Source organism: Brienomyrus brachyistius, chromosome 19, assembly GCF_023856365.1.
Source record: "Brienomyrus brachyistius isolate T26 chromosome 19, BBRACH_0.4, whole genome shotgun sequence".
In the NCBI taxonomy this organism is placed as follows: Eukaryota; Metazoa; Chordata; class Actinopteri; order Osteoglossiformes; family Mormyridae; genus Brienomyrus; species Brienomyrus brachyistius.
This window is the reverse complement of record NC_064551.1, coordinates 21,047,237-21,069,035: the sequence shown is the minus strand read 5'-3', so window position 1 is coordinate 21,069,035 and position 21,799 is coordinate 21,047,237. Positions and strand designations below refer to the sequence as shown.

At 44.5% G+C, this 21,799-nt stretch overlaps 2 protein-coding genes across 3 annotated transcripts; one reads left to right on the top strand and one right to left on the bottom strand.

The window, feature by feature from the left end:
- Window positions 1–996: 996 nt before the first annotated feature.
- On the top strand, window positions 997–13,832 carry tmem181 (transmembrane protein 181). Of its 2 annotated transcripts, none has more exons than XM_048985898.1 (17): window positions 997–1,304; window positions 6,147–6,250; window positions 7,530–7,579; window positions 7,943–8,033; window positions 8,522–8,661; window positions 9,022–9,141; window positions 9,235–9,315; window positions 9,405–9,504; window positions 9,738–9,868; window positions 9,960–10,051; window positions 10,392–10,449; window positions 10,573–10,675; window positions 10,763–10,814; window positions 11,191–11,273; window positions 11,469–11,558; window positions 12,049–12,115; window positions 12,220–13,832. In XM_048985898.1, the coding sequence occupies exons 1-17, from the start codon at window positions 1,165–1,167 to the stop codon at window positions 12,302–12,304; spliced, it is 1,587 nt and encodes a 528-aa protein (XP_048841855.1). In that variant the 5' UTR covers window positions 997–1,164; the 3' UTR covers window positions 12,305–13,832. The 2 variants fall into 2 exon arrangements, with proteins under 2 accessions (XP_048841855.1, XP_048841856.1); XM_048985899.1 differs by lacking the exon at window positions 997–1,304 and adding an exon at window positions 5,296–5,444.
- On the bottom strand, window positions 13,774–16,708 carry dynlt1b (dynein light chain Tctex-type 1b). The gene is made up of 5 exons (XM_048985905.1): window positions 16,586–16,708; window positions 15,913–15,954; window positions 15,513–15,636; window positions 15,335–15,412; window positions 13,774–13,989 (listed from the first exon to the last, which is right to left on the bottom strand). Exons 1-5 carry the CDS (start codon window positions 16,610–16,612, stop codon window positions 13,919–13,921), a joined length of 342 nt encoding a protein of 113 aa, XP_048841862.1. The 5' UTR covers window positions 16,613–16,708; the 3' UTR covers window positions 13,774–13,918.
- Window positions 16,709–21,799: the final 5,091 nt, after the last annotated feature.

Below are 21,799 nucleotides of genomic sequence, written 5' to 3'. Positions count from 1 at the left end.
AAAGTTTGGGAGAACTGCTGAATTTTTGTATGACACAACACGTCAGCGTCACTTCTGCAGTTCTACTGTTCGTGCAGTTTGAGAGTAACAGTTTTGGGATATAATAAAATAATTTCACATACCTTCTTTACAGTCACTGCCATGGCTCCATGTTTGTGGAGTTTGCATGTTCTCCCTGTGTTGTTGTGGGGTTTTCTCCGGGTATTCTGCCCCCCCCATTCCAAAAACATGCTGAAGCTAACTGGAATTACCTAATTGCCCATTGGTGTGCATGGGTGAGTGAGTGGTGTGTAAGTGTGTCCTGCAATGGGTTGGTGCTGCATCCTGGGTTGTTTCCAACCTTGCTCCTGTAGCCCCCAGGATAGGCTCTGTACCCTCTGTGACCCTGAACAGGACAAGCAGTTATAGAAAATAGATGGATGGGTGTTCAGTATATCTGTTTAGGTCACTCTACTGGAAACCACTGGCCCAAAGCCATAGGACCAAGTTCGATATTGGGGGGCATAACTTCATGTCTGTTTTCTTTTCTTTGGGGGGGGGGGGGAGTTGAATACGTATGAAACCAAATTAAATATTGAGGATACACGTTCCCCCATTCCCCATTTATATAGGCCTACAGTATATGCTCTGTAATATAACCGTCTATGCAGCTCATTCTTTGAGTCAATAGTTTTATTATTGTTTGATTCATTGTAATTAACTGGATCCCTGACAGTAGGAAGCACATCCATAACTGCATGCATATGTAGTACACTGGCACTGGGAGCTTGAAGCCTATTTCTGTAGGCACAGGGGAGAATATCTAGCTAGTAAATCACGCCCTTACATAGACCGCACATTCACACTCACGATCACACACAATGCGCAATTTAGAATCACGGTTCAAAGGACAAATAATGCAAAAGGGGTGGCTCCCGCGCACAGGTAGGTAAACTAGCTGACGCTTTAAACAGTCGCAGCGCTATCCGGGGTGCTGAAGCTGTCACGTGACTCCGTGCTCCCAGCCTCCGGCATTTCCGTCTCCTCCATGATTCGTCAATCTGTCATTTCGTTTGCACGACTGCAAAGCTTCGCCTGCTGTCCTATTTAAACGAACGGACAAGACCGAAAGGAACATCTTCAGTCCTCTCAGCCCTTTCCTTTTCGCCATTACTCGGGTGAGTCATGGACAGAATGGACAGCGACTACGCCAGCTTCGAAAACCCGCTATTCAAGGACCTCAAATATTTCTGCAAGAAGATTCAAGAAGCGTATGAGGAATTAAAGGAAGATCTCACGCCATACAGAGATGATCGATTCTACAGGTAAAACAATCCATGTGTAATTGGAAAAGAGGGCTACGTTTATTTGCAACGTTTTGGAAAATATGCAACCTGCAAAACAAATTTTCGTTTGTGTATATGGTGCGCATATTAAGATGGACGCAGTGTGTGCTACAGTGTGAATGTATTCATGACCTTTCGTAGGTTTAGCTTTATCATATGCCCGCAAGATTTAAATCCCCCAAATACATCAGGAGTAATATTTCAGACAAATGGAAAGCAGCATTATTGCAAAGCATTATCTGAAATCGGTGGACGTGATCATCTTTATACTGCGAGATTCGGCACATCGCGAGTTACTCCGTTCCGTGTTGCTTTACGTGAAGAAACGCCTTAGGAAGCAGCGGTATGTATGTGTCACCTGTAAAATCGAACATTTTATTAACCTGCCTGCTGACCAACCGTGAAAACATCTTCGCATATTCATACCTGCATGCAGTACAAGCGACTACAACGTATGTGGGTGTACGTATATTTGTAGCAGTGTTAGGAATGATTAAAATTGTCAGATTAAAACACCCATAAGCTACCGTCCTGACCAAAAGTTAAGATGGAGGTACAGCACTAGACAACATGCTGACAGTGGCTATGCCAATGCCTGACGGCTCTAAGATTATGGGTTACTATATGGCTATGGGTTTTTCTGTTTGAATACCTTCTCTCCCCAGTCATGTTTCCCCCAACAAAGAAAATGCAGGCTTTTCAGGAGAGATGGTAATTGTACGTTTTTATTAGTGTGCTAGCATGTCTGGCGATGGACTTAAGTTTCATACTAACTTACTCCTTTTACCCTACACGTATTGAGAAAAATTCTACTGCCATGTGACCCTGAACAGAGAAATGTTTACTGATACATTATCAAAAGGAGAGAACTTTATAAATTAGTGTCATTCCCATGTGTGTGCAATTATTTGATAGACACCCAATTACCCCGAAGACTCTAGAGAGCGGGCAACTTGGAGTGAAAATCTGCAGAGATTTACTTCACAGTAAGAAGGTTTGGTGGCATCTAGACATGTTACTCCTTGAATCACCTGTAACAGGAGGTGCTGGAAAGGCAGTCAGAGTGCATGAGACATAATGAGGAGCTGAACAGACGAGGTGAAATGTTAGTTGTGCTTGGATCTGGAACAGAGGTTGAGTTTGTGTTGATGAGGCAGAGCTACAGCTATCTGGATACAACCAGCAATTTGCATGGGAAGGACTGAAATCCCAGAAGCCTTCTGAGACCTTTACCATATTGCATTGTGTCGAACAGTATGTTCCCAAGAACTGAACCATGTGGTACACCTACTGAAAGTACAAGATACAACCATGGATTTTGTTACATAGTCCAGACCAAAGAATATGTGCTTTAAATGCTTGAATACAGGTGGCCTAGTTCAGTGAAATTGAACCATTCTGAGGAACATGCATGAAGTTAGGTGACCTGGATAATAACTAAATCCGAATATGAAATAGAATCATGTGTCTGTATGTTAGTACAAGTGAACCCTAAACTCTGTGATGATTATGTTCTTGTCTCTCTGATTAGCATTAACAGAGTGTATATACTGTAATGATTACCCCCCTGATCTGCTACTCATGAGGCTGGGTGGATTGTTAGGGGCTGGGATCAAAAAGGGGAGAAAGTTGGTGTTTTTTGTTGTTTGTTATATCCTTGATCAAATTAATTGAAACAAGGTGTGGCGTCTATATGCAGACCAATTGACCACAGTTAGGAGAGACATCGCAGTCACATTAATTTATACTTATCGCCTTGGGTCCAGATTTTGGACCTGGTGGATTGATAAAGATTGTATGGGAATAACCCAGGATGGGGAGCCAATCCATCACAGGGCACACTCACCATTCATGCCACAGGGGGATTTGGCAGCTCCAGTTAAAAACTTGTTTTTGGACTGTGGGGGGAGAACCCCACAACAACATGGGGAGGCCCCTGAACCCCTGAGCATTCACTTGAATCAGATATGGATGGCTGAAGAACAGTCATACCACCCACCTCTAATCCCATCTGAGCAGGCCTACCAGTCTGTGGGCATAGAGCATCCTCTGTCCATCCACCCAGCCCAACCTCACCCGAGCAGGCCTGTCAGTCCGTGGACACAGTGCCTCCTCTGTCCATCCACTCAGTCATACCACCTAACCCAACCTCACCCGAGCAGGCCTGTCGGTCTGTGGGCACAGTGCCTCCTCTGTCCATCCACCCAGCCCAACCTCACCCGAGCAGGCCTGTCAGTCCGTGGGCACAGTGCCTCCTCTGTCCATCCACTCAGTCATACCACCTAACCCAACCTCACCCGAGCAGGCCTGTCAGTCTGTGGGCACAGTGCCTCCTCTGTCCATCCACTCAGTCATACCACCTAACCCAACCTCACCCGAGCAGGCCTGCCAGTCTGTGGGCACAGTGCCTCCTCTGTCCATCCACTCAGTCATACCACCTAACCCAACCTCACCCGAGCAGGCCTGCCAGTCTGTGAGCACAGTGCCTCCTCTGTCCATCCACTCAGTCATACCACCTAACCCAACCTCACCCGAGCAGGCCTGCCAGTCTGTGGGCACAGTGCCTCCTCTGTCCATCCACTCAGTCATACCACCTAACCCAACCTCACCCGAGCAGGCCTGCCAGTCTGTGGGCACAGTGCCTCCTCTGTCCATCCACTCAGTCATACCACCTAACCCAACCTCACCCGAGCAGGCCTGCCAGTCTGTGGGCACAGTGCCTCCTCTGTCCATCCACTCAGTCATACCACCTAACCCAACCTCACCCGAGCAGGCCTGTCAGTCTGTGGGCACAGTGCCTCCTCTGTCCATCCACTCAGTCATACTCTCTGCTCTTTTGGCTGCGCAAACCAAAAATAATTGAACTTGTTTCAATTAATTTGCAAAAGGGTGTATGTTGGCAAGTTACTAACAATGGCCATTCACAATAAATTGGTTGTTTAAGTCTAACCTGGGGTGGCATGGTGGTGCTGTGGTTAGCACTATTGCCTCACACCTCAGGGACCTGGGTTTGAATTTCTGTAAGGATTCCGTGTGTGTGTGTAGGGCATGTTCTCCCCGTGTCATTGTGGGGTATCCTCTGGGTGTTTCAGTCAGCCCCCCCCCCCCCCCCCCCACACACACACACACACACACACACAGTCAAAAAACATGCTGAAGCTGACTGGAATTGCCAAATTGACCATAGGTGTGAATGATGTGTGAGTGTCCCCTGTGATGGGTTGGCGCCCACCCTGGGTTGTTCCTTGTCGTGTGCTGTGGCTCTGGACAACCCCCCCCCCCCCCCCCAATCCTGAATAGGACAAGCAGTTTCAGAAAATGAATGAATGGATGGAGTCAAACCCTGGATTTTTTTTTCTAGTTTTTACTAATTTCATTTGATTTACCAAGCATACATCAGTATATTGCACACATCACCGAGGGAAAATGTTACAGAGATACAGTTCTGTTTATGAAATTAAAAGATTCCACTTACAAAACTGAATCACATCTTTTAACACAGAATCGAAAAATGCCAAGACTGCTAGCACCATTTGCTATCCCAGGGAAATTAATAGCTATTTTAGCTACTGAAATTAAGTTAATTACATGAACTGTAAAATGTCAGCTATATTAATGCAAATGACACGTCTACTTAACGATTGGAATGCAGAAGAAACGTAACATTTAGTTGCATACTATTTCTGTCATTGTTTACTCATATATGGGGAAAAACAGCAGACCTTATTAGTGAATAAATATTAATAATAGATTAACTTCATCATGCTTTATAAAAATACCATTCCTGCTGCCAAATATGCTTAAAGCGCTCCAGTGACAGTGCATCCCGATCTAAATTTATTTGCGGATGCATTTAAAGAGGGCTACATTTTTTCGTCATTTAATAAACATGGGTGGGAAAGCAGGCGATATGAACTCGACCCATGGAGCAGGAAACAAACACGCGACCCCGCCCCCTCGTCATGTGACAGGGCATGGGCCCGCGATGATGACGTGGCGTGCCGCGCGCAGCCTCGTCTCAGGAATGCGGATGTAGCCGTGCTTCTCTCCAAGCGGGTCGGAACTCCGGTGGTCATCTCGCCGACGTTTCGACTTCACCGGGCCGAAGATTATGGATCGGTGAGTTAGAGACGCTCCCGAGGCACCGCAGGAAACTAGTTTTTTAATCTTTTCAACTACAGCCGATAAGTAAGCTGACTAAGAAGTTCACAAACTTGCTCTCCGCCATATGTTCTAGGTGTGATGCATGTGTGTGTGTTTTTTTTCGCTTAGATGATACTTTGTAACCTGTCATTTGGCATTTTCCTTGTCTTATCTAGAGTGGGGTGTATTTGCATTTATGTGGAGTGTATAGATTGCTCGCAAGTGACCCTATAATGCGGGGGAGCCAGATTCTGTGGACGTCGCATTCTCCTTCTTTATTTGCTTCGTGTGCAGCAAAACATGGGCGGTCGACTGTTTATATACACGTGTGTAACCGCTTAACATCCTGTTTGCAGTGATCCAGCATTTCCCCAATCAGACAGTACAGTCCCTGTCGCTTTGTAAATGTTAGCAAGATTATTTGTAGTACCTTGAGTGTTGTAAATTATATCTCTTGAACTCTTTAGCTAAAATATTTCCTGGCGCTGTAAGCAAAACTATAAACCACATTTTTGAGCGGCGTAAGTTAAGATCAGTAAGACCTGCAAGGCATGATCTCTCTCTGGGCCAATATCACTTTATGAATGTCACTTTATGAATGTCACTTCATGAATAGCCACCTGCGAAGACTTAATGTCAGCAACTAGTTTCTAATGTTTCCCCCTCTGTCTCTTGCAGGCTGGCCCCTATGCGCCTCTACACCCTGTCCAAGCGGCATTTTGTCCTCGTCTTTGTGGTTTTCTTTATATGCTTTGGCCTGACAGTCTTCGTTGGTATAGCGGGTAGGTACTCTGTTTTTGTCTCTTTGGATAATATGGATAATATTCGGTGCTCTCAAACATTTTTCAGGCCGGCTTGTCTAAGCAAAGACTTTCCAATCTAGTTAGTGATTTTTTTTTTTCTATCCGTCCCCCGCTGTCAGACTGTTCCCTGCTTTTTATGACCTAGTTTGTGTTGCTCAAGTGAGCAGTTACTCAAGTGTACTTTACCCCCATCTCCCCATAGCCATTATTCCTGAAGCAGTGAGACACATTACGGAGTGTGCGCTGTCGATTCTGGTGCTCCCGGTGTGAAACTCGAGAATATCACCCTCCCCCCTCCCTCTCCGAGCCTCTGCCTGCAGCTGACCTTTGTTTGAGGTGGATTAAATCTGTTGTGTTGGAGCTAGTTGTTGCGATAACACCTGGCCCTTTATCGCTCCTGAAAAAAGAAATAAGCCACTCATTTCTGGGTGTCTCCCTGCTAAACTAAACATGCATATCATATGTAGGTCACTGACAGGCATTTGTTTAGGTTTTATACCACGCAGGGTGGGTGACTGTTACCATGCAGTGCTGTCGAAAAAGACTCCTCGTTTGGTGGAATTTTTTGGAGAATGTGTTTAAAATTCGACAGAAGCCTGACTTCAGACTTGCCTGTTCACCCACGATGTGTCGGTCTTCATTTCCAGCCCCTCTAGTCCATGCGTCTGAATCCTGCCTTGTTTTTCCCAAACGAGGATGGCAGGCACTAGGATGTGCAGCCAGCAATCCATCTGGCACTTAGCTGAGTACTGAGCGCCAGTGGACAGTGTCACATCCAGTTTCAACAATAAAGTTTTGAATGTACCGATCCTTTTTTCGCCCACAGTCTTCTCCACGTAACATCTTTCACTAATTTGATACTGCTATATTAAATTCTAAATTGGAAATGTCCGCGGATCCCCAACGAGAAGCGAGATTCTGTATCCTCGTAAAGAGGAGCTAGGGGTGCTACCACGATGTGGAGAAGGCTGGATGTAAAATCTCCATTCTAAAAATAATTATAATAGGTATAAATGGACACAGTTATAGAGCCCCATTGCACTATATTAAAGGTCTGGAAGGTTGTTAGCGGTGGATTTTCCTTCTGTTTTCTTTTAAATCGGAGCGGCTTGTTGCTGCTATTTCAGGTGCCCCCCTTGTGTTGATGCCGGCACAAACGCACGTGGCTGAGCTGTCAGTCCCTTACTCCATTCCTCGGAACATTGGCTAAATATTTTATCTCCGTTCACTCTATCTGTCTCTCTCTGTTTATCGACAGGTCCTAAAATAATTGAGGAGTACAATGCGACCAACAGTTCCCAGACCAAGGTCAGACCACTGTGAACTTAAAATATATTTACTCATGTTGTGGTTTTTAATTGTTATGTAGTAACCATGTTTAAAATGGTATGCATGTTTTATAGATGTATATTTAAATATTCATATAAAACATAGAACTGAGTAGCACAGTGAGTATGCCTGTTGCGTCCTACCACCAGGTGTGGAGGGATTTGAATCCTGCCTCCACTCTGTGTGTGTGCAGTTTGCGTGTGTGTGCACCCTACAATGGACTGGTGCCTTGTGCCCTGTGCTTCCTGGGGTAGGGAGCATGGGGAGCCTAGAGCCTGTTCTGGATAAGTGGTTGAATGGATGGATGGATGGATGGACGATTTATATTCTGCCTACTTTCAGACTGGACCTTTCAGCTTGCAGTCGCTGCCTTTATCCACCTACAACCAGCAGCTGTGGCTCACCTGTCAGATCCAGCTGGAGCATCCCAGTGGTGAGGATTTTTCCTGGGCATTCCTGTAGGGGGCACTGTTCTGAAGCACACACCCCTGAACTGGCATAGCAGGGCCTGTTTTAAAGAAACATGGAGTGAGAGATGGGTCTTAGAGAAGCGTCTGAATTTCCTGCTTGGGATTTATAAAGTCACCCTGTATGGTTATCAAACTGCCAGTCAGTCAGTCATGTCGTGATGCCCCTGTTGAGATAATCTGGTTTCGTGAGGGGCAGAGAATTGATGAGGGTTAATCTGAACATTCATGTCATCTCAAGATGATCTTTGTCTAAAGGGGGAGAGGGGTTTCACCTTCTGCTGCTCAGTGACAGGATGAATGCTTTACAGGAAGTGGGAAAAATTACAAGGATCGTCAAGGATGGAGTCTGGATTGGAGGGGTCTCAATATGGCCAGTTTGCAATTGGGAGGTTCTGACATGGCTGTCGCCCCTTCTGGGTAGAGCTTCACTCCTGCCCTCCTCTTTCTGCAGGGGTGGATTACAGTCAGTCTCTGGAGATCAACGTGGAGTTGAAAGGGGTAATGCAGGATGCCAGCGTTACCCGCATCAGCAGCAACATTCACCAGAAGTCCCGCATCCTGCACTGCGGAGCAGTGAATGTGCACCCGACGGTGAGAGTGCATGTTTGTGTGTCCGTATGCAGTCAGACTCTTTAGAGCAGTGTTTCAGAATCCAGTCCTCGGGGACCCACAGATGGTACACATGTTTACTCTCTCCCAGCGCTCTGCCAGACAGTCCACATTTTTGCTCCCTGCCAGACAGTCCACATTTTTGCTCCCTGCCAGACAGTCCACATTTTTGCTTCCTCCCTACAGGGAGTTGGGAGGAAGCTTAAATATGGACTGTCTGCAAATCCCCAAAGACTGGATTTGGAAACACTGCTATAGAGAATTCATATGGTATTTCAGTACCTTGGTTTATACTGGGTGCCAGGTAGTCGTCTTTATTGTCCCTTTCTGTGACCTGTACAGACATGTGATGAGATCATCGTGGTGCATCTGGGCTACCTGAACTACACTCGGTACCATGTCAATGTCAGCTTCAAAGGCCTGGAGAACCTGACCTTTGGCATCCGGGAGGTGACCTTCATGGTGAGGGCGGGGTTTGTGCTGGCTATGCGGAGGGGCGTCCCATCTGTAATGCTGTAGTGGCTGATGATCTGCTCCTCTTCTCCCGGTCCGCAGTGGAAGACCTACAACCCATCCTTTTCCCAGGTGGAGATCTGGTTTCGCTTCGTCTTTGTGGTGCTGACGTTCGTGGTGACGGTAAGCGTAGCGACACGGAGGACGTATCATGGAAATGCTTTGCCGCCGCAGCGTCGGTAAACTGCATGGGGCTTCCCTGTGTGCCGCAGTGCATGTTCGCCCACTCCCTGAGGAAGTTCTCTATGCGGGACTGGGGCATCGAGCAGAAGTGGATGTCCATCCTGCTGCCTCTGTTGCTCCTGTACAATGGTGAGTTGCCCAACCCCCCCCCCCCCCCCCGGTCAGACTGGACAGCTTGGGAGTCAAGTGTAGTTCAGTTCTGTTCTGTGATGTTTCATGATTGTTTTACAGAACAAGGTTCATCAGTTTCATAAGTTCATAATTTGATGACATCACATGTTCCCCCCTGAACTTGTCGGTCACTCAATGCTTTTGTTTTGCTTTGTCGTAATGACCCACCTATCTGTCGTCCCCTTCCCTAGACCCCTTCTTCCCGCTGTCATTCTTGGTGAACAGCTGGTTCCCCGGTACGCTGGACGCCCTGTTCCAGGCAGTATTCCTTTGTGCCCTGTTGCTGTTCTGGCTCTGTGTTTACCACGGTATCCGCGTTCAGGTATCACATTACTTCCTGGGGCAGTCGTGACCCCGTGGGTTGATTAACTCTGTGTCAGAGAGATGCTCAGCACCCTTATTCTTCATTTCAGGGGGAGAGGAAGTGCATGACCTTTTATCTGCCCAAGCTGGTCATCGTGGGCCTGATATGGTTGTCCTCCATAACCCTGGGAATCTGGCAGACGTGAGTCTGCACCCTCGTTTCTGGCTGAGTTGTGCTGTCATAGCCAACTCTTAGCTGTTTAAAGCTAGTCATTGTGGTACAACAGCCCATGTTAAGGTGGAGACTAGATGGAAAGTGAGCCCTGCCGTTATTTTATTAATCTGGACACCTTAGATGATGGTGGGAGGCAAACTCTATACAACCCCATTTCCAAAAAGTTGGGACGTAAAGTGTAAATAAAAACAGACTGCAATGATTTACAAATAGAGCAAAGACAACATATCAAATGTTGAAATTGAGAAATATGATTGTTTTATGACAATGGGGTTATACAAGATTTGTTTCAAAACATCTTTTGCAGGGTGAATGAACTGCATGACCCCACTTACCAGTACAAAGTCGACATTGGGAATTTCCAGGTGAGCGTGAAATCCATGATGTATGAGAGGGGAGGCAAAGGTAGAAGCTGCTGTGTTAAATTTTAGTTTTTTTTCTTTGGCTTTGAGCTTCTACTAATTGCTCTACTTATGGGTCCGTTTCAGGGCGTGAAGATCTTCTTCCTGGTGGTGGTGTCTGTGTACATCCTGTACCTGATCTTCCTGATCGTCAGAGCCTGCTCTGAGCTGAAGAACATGCCTTACACCGGTAGGAGCACCCTTTCCTCTACCGTTTGATTCCCATCCACCGTGAATCCATGTTCCTCCCTCAAGATGCTTTTCCTTGTTTTGCCAGACCTTCGGCTGAAATTTCTGACTGCGTTGACCTTCATAGTGCTGATCATCAGGTAAGATTTAGCTGCACGCTGAGGTGCTGTTTGCAAGTCCAGTCTTCCATCTATCCTCCAGCTGTTATAGTAATCGGTCGCAGGGAGCCTGGAGCCTATACAGGAAGCACAGGGTACGGGACAGAGAGCCAGTAGGCTGAAGAGCCTATAGAAACACTATTTAAGTTGGAGCGAACTCCATATACTTAAGAGTTGGCAGGATGGAAATTCCCAGTCATGAAGATATGAGGTGACAGTTTTTCCCCACTGCACCGCTGTGCCACATAATTTGTGTGAGTGAAACATCAATTCATTTGGTGCTGTGCTGAGTAACACTGTAGCACTGGGTGTGGGTTCCGCACTCATACCTGTCTAATGAACCTCTTTTCTTATTTAGCATGGTCATCCTCTACTTGCGGTTTGGCGCTAAGGTGCTACAGGACAACTTCGTAGCTGCTCTCTCCCAACACTACAAAAACTATATCCTTCAGATCCTGTCCTTCGAGGCATCTGCTGTTTCTCCCCCCACCCCAGTCGCCTTGTTGTTCTCCTGTGATGTCCTGCTTCAGTTAGAATGGGGGGGGGTCTGTTTTTAGAGATGAATCTCAGGGTTCAGTTTTTTTTTTTTTTTTGATCCATCTGTGCTAGAGGTGTCCTCCTTAACACAGTTCCTACCAGCCGAGTTTCTCTCTTTCTATGGGTTGCTCAACTTCTATCTGTACACGCTGGCTTTTGTGTACTCGCCGTCAAAGAGCGCCCTCTACGGTAAGTGTGAATACAACCTATTGTGCGTCAGATATGGATGTTGCAATGTTGTTTATCCTCGTAAATTTTTTGACCAAACTGCTTCAGATCTAGTGCATGGCTTTTGGGCTTTAACACAACCTGTGCTTCTTGTCTTGGACCCAAAGTGTAACTAAGCATAGAACTCAAATGATGAGTGCTGTAAAAAGTGCTGTTAGTCTTAGGTGATGATATTCAGGGCAATGTTTGCCAGTCAGGTGACACAAGGGGCAACTCATCTGGATCTGGGTGATCCCAAGACGTTGCCCACTACCAATTTAAAGTTTTTCAAATACAAATGTGTTGCCCAGTATCATTGCCCGGTAACATTGCCCAAAATGTTCCCCCATGTATCATCACGTGTTTCCCAACGCAGTCCTCGGGGACCTGTAGACGGTCCACATTTTTGTTGGAGCAGGGAGGGAGCAAAAACGTGGACCATCTGTGCGATGTTAAATGATGTCCTTTACAGACTCGCAACTGAAAGATAACCCCGCCTTTTCCATGCTGAACGACTCGGACGATGAAGTCATATATGGGTATGTTCACGTCCGTTCTTATTTCAGTTTACCTTTCCATGTTTTTGTCGTCCGATTTGTGGTTTTTACAAATGAGGATCTCCACCCTCCCTCCCCATGCAAAGGAGCGATTATGAGGAGATGCCACTGCAAAATGGGCGGGCGATCAAGGCCACGTCAAAGTACCAGGACGAGAGCGACAGCGACTGAGAGCTGCCAGCATCCCCTGCTTGTGAGCGGCGTCATGACGTGCATCAAGCATCCATCTCCGGAGCACAGCCGCTACTAAAATGTCCTGACCCCGTTTGTGTAAATACTGTGTGTTGTTTAAATTAAATGCAAATTATAGATATGTGTACATAATATTTTAAAAGCCCAGTTGCCGCTGAATGTAAGTAAAAGTATTAATGATGACGCATGAGCCGAAGAGGGCAGCCTTGAGCTGAATAGGGCACTGAGAGGGAGACCATGGACACTTGAGTGAGATCTATATGTCATTTTTTAATGTTTTACTTTCTTTTAAGTACAGAAGAGAATACAAGTGAAAGGTCAGTGTATTTTGAGAGTTTAACATGTACAGTGTATATACATATCCGCTGCCGTTTTAAATATGTATGGGAAAATCTCCTTTGAGATATGTTGAAATAACGTGCAGTTTTTTTGTAATCTGCTTCCTACCCAGCAGATGTCCGGACCATAGTATGGTTGCTGGTTCGAAGGCCCATTTAATTTCCTTTATTTTCGCCCAAATGCATAATACAAACCTAGTTTTGCATGAAGCTATGAAGAAAATGTCACCAGTTTGGGGTGTTGTGCATTACTGAGACAATAGGAAAAAAAGTCACATTCCTTAAGTCATTTTAAGTAGTATTTTTCGTCTGTCAAATCAAGTAAAGAAATCTTACCTGTAATTTTGCAGTATGAGACCTGTGTACTTAAGGTAAATGAAACATTCAGGTAAAGTGTTATGAATCTTGGTGCTGTGACATTTGTTTAATAACAGATACTTCTTGTGTTTGTATAGGAAATGTATAATTGCCCTTAAATCGTTTATTTTCAGTGCTACAGTGTTCTGCTCAGTTTAATCCTTGTTATCCTAGTTTTTACTTATTGTCTGGAAAAAAATGCATGTCCCCATGGCATTTTTGGGTTCTTGTACAGCAGCCTGCTCCCTGCCTGGTTTGTAAGGCTATGTACAGGTTGGTCTCTTCGAGGTGCCTTTGATGAAGTTCAAATCTGCATACCAAAACAGTTCAGTATCTTTTCTGTTTATAATGTCCTGTTCACAAAATAAGCTTGATGTAGGTTTTATAGGGGAAAGGGGAATTTGTGGCCAGTTGTGAATTCTATACAGTACCTGTGTTTTTTGCCCACCTTTCAATCAACTGAAATGTAATGTGGGAAAAATCAGTCTGGAAGAAACATTGTGCCTTGTATGATTTTGATATGTACACATATAGGTTTGGTAAGCCGTACTGTACATACTATTGTTTACTTTCATGGAAACAGTCAGCATGCTGCAATTATTCCACATTTTTAAAGGACATTGTTCCCCAAAGGTTACATTGCCATAGCAACCCCAGATAATAGCTGTAAACATTACTGTAAAGGTTCATGATCTGTGAATGTTGCAAACTGAAGTCACTATGGAGATTCCAGTAACAGAAATTGCCAACAACTTGTGGGAAAGGTGTAATAATTTATTCAAGTTGTAATAAAGAAATGACAGTTTTAGCAAGTTGACGTGAATCTAACACTTTTGGATCATTATGCAAAGCAGACAGACAGCAGTTGGTTCGATAGGTGGTGACGTAATGCCCAGGCTTATATTGCCAGGCCGAAGACGCTGACAATGCAATACATGGACTTATTCTCCCACCTCACTGTGCAGCTTCCTGGAGGGAACAAAACAAACGCACAAAAGGTAAATGCAGCGGTCTGTGTACCACTATCCAGATGAGTCTCAATGCATCGCATGCCATTCTATGTGTATGGTCTGTTAACTTACATATACTTTCAGGGGAATATTAAAAACCCATTACGTTATAAATGTTCATATGGATGAATATCATAGTAATAAATTTTGGGGTGGTTCGCACTGTCGCCTCACACCTCTGGGACCTGGGTTTGAGTCTCCGCCTGGGTCACATGTGTGTGGAGTTTGCATGTTCTCCCCATGTCGTCGTGGGGTTTCCTCCGGGTACTCCGGTTTCCCCCCACAGTCCAAAAACATGCTGAGGCTAATTGAAGTTGCTAAATTGCCCATAGGTGTGCCTGTGTGAGTGAATGGTGTGTGAGTGTGCCCTGTGATGGGCTGGCCCCCCATCCTGGGTTGTTCCCTGCTTCGTGCCCATTTCTTCCAGGATAGGCGGTTTGGAAGATGGATGGATGGATGTTCGTATGAATGAATATCATAGTTATAACAAATTTTGGGGTGCTGCAGTGGTTAGCATTGTCGTCTCACACCTCTGGGACCTGCGTTCGAGTCTCTTCCAGGGTTTCATGTGTGTGGAGTTTGCATGTTCTCCCTGTGTTGTTGTGGGGTTTCCTCTGGGTACTCTGGTCCACCCCACAATCCAAAAACATGCTGAGGCTAAGTGAACTTATTAAACTACCTGTGTCTGTGAGTAACTTGTATGAGTGACACTGCAATAGGTTGACACCCCATCCATAGGTGTGAATGGTGTGTGAGTGTGCCCTGCGATGGGCTGGTGCCACATCCTGGGTTGTTCCCTGCCTTGTGCCCATAGGCTCCGGACCCCCCAACAACCCTGAATAGGATAAGCGGTTACCAAAAAAAAAAATGGATGGATAATACATCTCTGGCAACCATTAAAAAATAAATGGCTAATACAGGAGAATGTTTTCCTAACTGCTAAAAAGAGTGACAACGTATAATTTCTGGAAAACATTCAGTACAATTATCTTCCAACCACGACTGAGCACCTGACATGTGAACCTCCCTATCCAAACACCATCCCATCACAGGTAATTTAGGGACATCAATTAGCGCAACTGGCTAAACCTACATGACAGAGAGAACATGCAAACACACACAGCAGAGATGGGATTCAAATCCCAAACAGTACTACCCAAGGAGGCACTGTGCCACCTATTAAAGAAATAGATCTATAATAATGCAATAATGCTCTTATTTCTGTTGTATTGAATGCACGTACAGCTGTACAAATAGCACCAGGACATACGTCCCACCACGAGCACGCTGTACAGGCCTCATACCATCAGTGGTGTTGTCCCAGAAACAGGAACTGGCTGTCTGCAGACCTGCCCCATTCTTCTGCATTATAATACAGGTGACTGCAAACCAGAAATCCATAAGCAGAAATGTTACACTTAAAAAGGAAAGACATCCGAAAATAACTAGGAAGAAGAAAAGCTGCAGTAGTAGCTGGCTTACCGATGTATTTGAAGGGCTTTCCCAGTTTGGTGAGCTGACTCAGACACTGCTCCACCACGTTAGTGGTCCATTGGTTCACTCTACTGTGCTGGTAGGCATTGCCTCCTATCGCTCCCTCTACTGACTGGAGAGCAGATACCCCTTAACACTCTGCCTGCTCCTGTAACTTTATGCATATTTCACTGCACAAACGATAGACAGCTGCAAATGCGGGAGGTGGGGCCCAATTGCTCTTCCGCCTATTTGGTTTGGTCTTTGTAATGTAAATAAAGAACTCTTGCTAGAAAATAGATGTACACCCAGGACGTCCTGGTCTGGGAAAACCATGGCGTGAAGATAAAACATTATAATAAACAAATACGCAATTAATATTACTGACAGAATTATTGTTAAATCGTACCTCCTTAATGATGGCGCTCACTTCATCCACAACGAAGGCAGTCTGCAGAAACAGGCGAACAATTAGTTATCAAAAAGGTGGTAGTATACCGGTTACGCCATCCAGTATATTCATGCCGGGCTTTATACTTAGTTAGTTAATGGCCGGTTAGTTAGCTAATCCCAAACTAAATGAGCAGATCCATTCAGACACCCACGGACTAAGTAGCTGCCGGTGTATCACCCAGCCAAACATGAATTACTGTGAAACAATCACTTTGAATGCCCACTAGTTTGCCAAAATAACACTTACTAAAAATGAGATTATCTATGTTTACAAAGCGGACAGACAGGCATAACATTCAACAGCTGCATTTTCTTTGATCATTAACACGCCGAAGAATATGTGCTACAGCACCCCGAAATAAACAGTAGTTTATTTAGTTCAGTAGTTTTCCAAAAACATACAATATATTTAAACAGATTGGGTATGTTGTATTTTTTTATCTCAAGTTAGCTTGTTTCAGCTACATGGGGACAGTCGGTATTCACAAAAAACGGCAGGACAACAGTTTACACAACACTTTCAAAAGTCGAAATTCGTACATAGACTGCCGTTAAACGCGTTTCCAAACAAATCCCACTAAACTGTCCAATCTACTCTCCGTTAGTCAGCAAACTTAGCAAAGAGCTACCTCCTCTCCGCTCTGAAAGTCGTCCATGATGCCGCCGGTCGCTATGGGCGCAATCAGCTCTACGCATGCGCAGCTTTCCTTTGTCCAGGCTGTCAGTGGACAGAGAGCGAGCACGAGCTGGGCGGTTTATACGCTGGATACCCACCTGACGCCTCCAGTCTGTGCAATAATACTCGTATTTTTGAGCGTTAGATGTGTAGCTGACTGATTTATACCGTTATTACTGAAGACATGTTCACTTTTATCACTGACATTTGGGCGAAAGACTAATCAGCACTAGGAAAATCAACACTACACATTCACAATGACATCGGCTTTGAACACATCCACCGATAGGAGGCGGTGTTGTCCAACTTATAACCTTAAGTAACGAGAATTACAGTCGCTTCTAAACAAACAAATAAATAAATAACAAAGTAATTTAAATTTCTGTAATTGAATCTATGGGATACCGTTCCTATAATAAGTCTTCTGACGTTTCGAGTTTCTCGATTTGATTAATTCAAAAGAGTTAATTTAGGCCTAACTATTGGAAGTCATACTATTTTCTAATATGATTTTTGCGTCGTATCCCGAAAAAATGTGTTTGTCATGGGTGGGGCATTACTTCAGCTACCCTGCTGGTCTGTATTACAGGATAATACAGTTTTTATTTCTTTGTTTTTTGTTGGTTTTCACGGGTTGAAAAATAACATGAAATAAGCTTTCACCCTGCATGTTTCTCAAAGTTACTCAAAAGAATCAGTAAACTTTTACGACAGTAAATGTGATTGGAAGAAATTAAGAAAATACTAAATAAGCGTCGCTTAATATAACAGAGGGGTTGGGCAGTGAGGTAGGACACAGACAGCTATAGAATAGGAGTGTATCTGAACCTCTGTCCAAAATGTCGTCAAGGCAGATTCCAAAAAAGTTTACGGTTGTACCCGTATAGGAAACCATAGACAGGAGTAACCTGTGGAAATTTAAAATATCCTGTTTACTATATAGCAGCGTAAATTGAGGAGCGGACATTAATGTTTAATGTTATTTAAAAAAGAACGTCTTAATACGCACAACTAAACTACAGGATTACTGTGTAAGGATATGCATTTAGATCAGGAAAATCTAAAGAATAAAAACTTGAGAGACATTTTTATGTAATGTTAGTTAAAAATATATCATCACTTGCTTAAAATTTTTGTTTTTAATTGGGGGTAATTTCATTAGAGGCTGACTGAAACTTTAATGAAATGAGCAAGCTAAGATGACCCACTTTCCACATAATGTGTTAACCTAAACAAAGAGATTATGCATAAGTAAGCTCACTCCAGGCCTCCCCAGGGCCAGTGCTAGCCCCCCCATCAGTTCAGTGCATCAATCCATATGTCCTTTCAATTGGTGACACTTGCTCCGCCTCCCGTTTGCCCCACACTCCTCCTCTGCCCCTGCGTGGGAGGAGCCAGCTGACCCGATAGGCCAGGAGAGGTTTTAGGGAGGTGCCTGCTCTTAGTTCTAACCTGACAGTTAATTGAAGGTGACATGAATTAAAGAGTGTGCGTGTAGCGTCGTTTTGTGCGCGTCTGACCCCGGCCCGGCTTTCGACGCCCCCCATGAGAGTGCCACGCTGCATTATGGATGACCGTCATTAGAAACCTGATGAGCTGCGTCGGCCCTTGGCCATTTCCCGGGAAACTATAATCCCGGGGGGGGGGGGGGGGGGGGGGGGGGGTGATGACACAGCCCCATCACGGAGCACCTCCAGTTTCATCAGGTCCTCAAGACCGTCGCTACGTCATAGGCGATAGCCTTAACACAATACTGAGGGGGATTGGTTCCAGACATATAAAACCTAAACTACATGGTTTAAATCTACCATTCAGAAGTAAACTTCTAGCACTGAACTGAAGACATCTTAAAATCAGTAAACAATAAATGACAACCTTGACTTGTCGGAATCTCAGAACTAATAGGGCATCGCTTACACTTTACCCAGAAGGTCGTCATGTTTTATTCAACATTAGATTAATGTCTGATGGACACCGATGCCTATGTGGATGCTCGCGGGTTATAAAATAAGCCGCCCTGGGAAGCCATTGAGCATTTCCAATCTGATAGTAACCCTGTGTCATGTTCTGCTTACAGTGAAGAGCCCCATTCACGATGGAATCCCAGAAGTAATGTTTCTCACAAGCCTGCTTATCCTGCACTGTAGCCTGTAGGAGGTGCGGCAAAATAGCACTAAGGTTGTACTGTTTGCTGATGCTGTAGCTGTGCTCAGGGCCTCTGGCTTAAATATTCTATTCTATAACAACACTGCTCAAGCAGCAGAAGCGTTAGCCTACAGGAAAGCCAAAAATCAGTGGGTAGGTATAAAAAGAATATCATAATATTTCAGTTATCCCAAACATTTATATCACTAGAGGTTATCATGCGTGTTATCAAATCTTCCTGCTATTCTTTTTTTCCTGCTTTATCTTAGGCCTAGTCTTACTGACATCCCATGATTGCACTGCAACCGGAGACATCTACCTCCATGGATATTAATGTGTCTGAAGGAGCATGTTGCCTGTTGAACCTTGGTCATGACTGACCGCTCAGTACAGCAGTTCCTATCCTCCCTCAGCATCTCGGCAAGTTGAGGCCAAGTCTTAGTAGCTTTTTAGTGCCATGTGCACATGGGTACCATATAAAAGTAGTTACAAATGATTCACCCAAGGTGCCCCAGCATCATTAATGCTGATTAAGTTTTTACCCACAAACTGGTGAATTTAACCCATTGCTCCAATTTTCCTGCTCATGTTTGATTTTCTCAGGCTTTCTGGGCTTAAAGGAGAGATATCTGCCCTCCACTTGGGGTTCAGTGAAACCCATTTTATCATTGAAGAGTTGATCCCTGACTCGATCCTCTGCTTCATGTGGACGGGGTAATACGTGCATGTTCAGTGAAAGAAAACCTCCTTTAAAATGTATGTTTCCTGGCCAGTGAATAAAAATAATGGCTATAATTTAATTTGTTTAGCATTTAATGTGGAAACCCGTGCAGAAAAAAAGATGGTTCCGACTTTAGCAGACGGATCCTAAAATAAACATAATTTGTTTTTTTGCCTGTTTTTAGGACAAAGTTATGCACTGCTTATTAAGGAACTTTCTGGAACTGAGCTGCCCCCCAAACTGCGACCCATTATCCTTTTCAGTTTTTACATGGGGGGGGGATTCTCTTGCTTCACTGTTTGTTTCTGTGCTTCAAGGGAGATGTTACTGGGTCATTGGCTGAAACTGGTCTTGGCTGAAACTGGTAAATGTGGTTACAGCAAGCTATCTTTGTGTCCGCCCTCCCCGCACCCCCACCCCATTCCGAGAGGCTCCGGCCGTCTGGCAATGCTGTGATCTTCAGCTTCATGGCTTACCGTGGGTTACCCCAAACACTCATGACCCTTTGTGGAGTCTCCGGCACTTTCTGATCCAATTATAGGAAGCGCCAAAGCCTCAACAACATACGTATCACGTGAAGACCCAAGATTTTCGTTGCTGTCACATGAGGGAGTGATGGAGTCCATTTTATTTAATTTGCAAGTGAATTGTAGGGGTATTCTGACGTGTCAGAATTATTCATTTGTTATTCTTGCTTAGGGATTCTCGAAACCTACCAATAACATCTGTCAGTAACTTGATTTACCATGGACAGCTAAGGATAATATATTTTTTTAACCTTTTAACATTTGTGGGTAATTATAATTACCGCTTTGAGTTTTGGTAACTGGTGAGTTATTTAGAGAATTTGCAATTTACAGGCATCATTTTTAAATGCACAAAACTGGTCCATAAATGCAGGAATGAACCTATGACTTGTCCCTTAGCCCAGAGAAATAGAACCTGAACCGGTGTCCTGTCGGTCAAGGAGAAGACTATAGGATAAGTGGCTAAAGTCTCCTGTGCTAACTGCAGATCTAGGTGTTAACCACCCACAGTTAACCGAGCAGAGGAACTATGATGTAAGTGTTTGTCACTGCAACCATTGTCTCACTGCAGGGTGATGTCACTCCTTGGCTCATCTGTCTTCTTTGATAGCTAGAGGAGGACAAATAGTGAGCTCACCTGTCCAGCAAAAGCATTTCATCAAAGGGTTTTACCTTCACAGCCTGTCTGTCACATATTGTGGTAAGGTAACCCTTCCCTTTTTCTGTGCCCAAATAGGGATCACAAATCACTTTATCCTTTGTGGTATCCATCACTTCATAGAACTGAAACACGCAATTGTGAAATTAATGTTATTTGGCAAATCTTAGTTCCAAATTTCATTTGTCACATACAGAGTCGAACGCCGTACTGCTGTGCGATGAAATGCTTTTCCACCCACTTCCTGGATTGTGATTAAAGGAAAGAAAATACTGTAAAAAGAAGAAATAAGAATAAAATAGCAATAAAAATAACAATGAAAATTAAAAGCCTGCAGAATAGATCATGAAAATAAAGAGCAGTATATAAACAGTATTATAAGATCTGCAATTATTGTATGGTACGATAAAAGTGCATAAAGTGAGTAGTTAGCTCTAGAAAGTCCTTGTTCATAATACGAGCAGCCTGAGGGCGAAAACCTTTCCTGCAACTTTCAGTTTTGACCCTCAGGCTGTGGTAGCCCCTCCCTGACTGTACTATCTTTCAGTCAATCATGGAGGTGGTGCGTGGCTCAGTGGGTTGGCATGCACAAGGTTGTTGGTCCAAATCCCAAACTTGGCAGAATGATTTCACAGTTGGGTCTTTCAGTAAGGCCCTTAAACCCTAGCTTCTTCAGGGACTGTTTGATCCAGTGTTCGCACAACAAAAGCATCTGCTAAAATATAAAAATGAAATCATGACACTGTCCATTGGGAAGACAAAGCATAGCACAGATTTTAAATAACTTGTCCCTGTATCATGAACCATTCGATGCAACTTTCCACCTTTGCATCACTGTCAAAGTAATAGCCTTCGATGTCTGTCATTAATGATGGATATACAGGCATTTCTACTATGGGGGTTAGAGAGGGGGCACCCCTTCTTGTGTTAGGGGCCAATTTCCACATGCTCAGATGGAAATATGAGCAAGCGAGAACCATGGCCACCCTTTCCATCTCTCCTCTACGTTTTGCATGCCTGACCCCCCTTTGCGCCGGGGATCCGGTGCCACAACAAGTCCTCAATTATTCAGGGGCAATTCAGACCCTTGAGAGATGCCTTTACAGGTGCATTAAT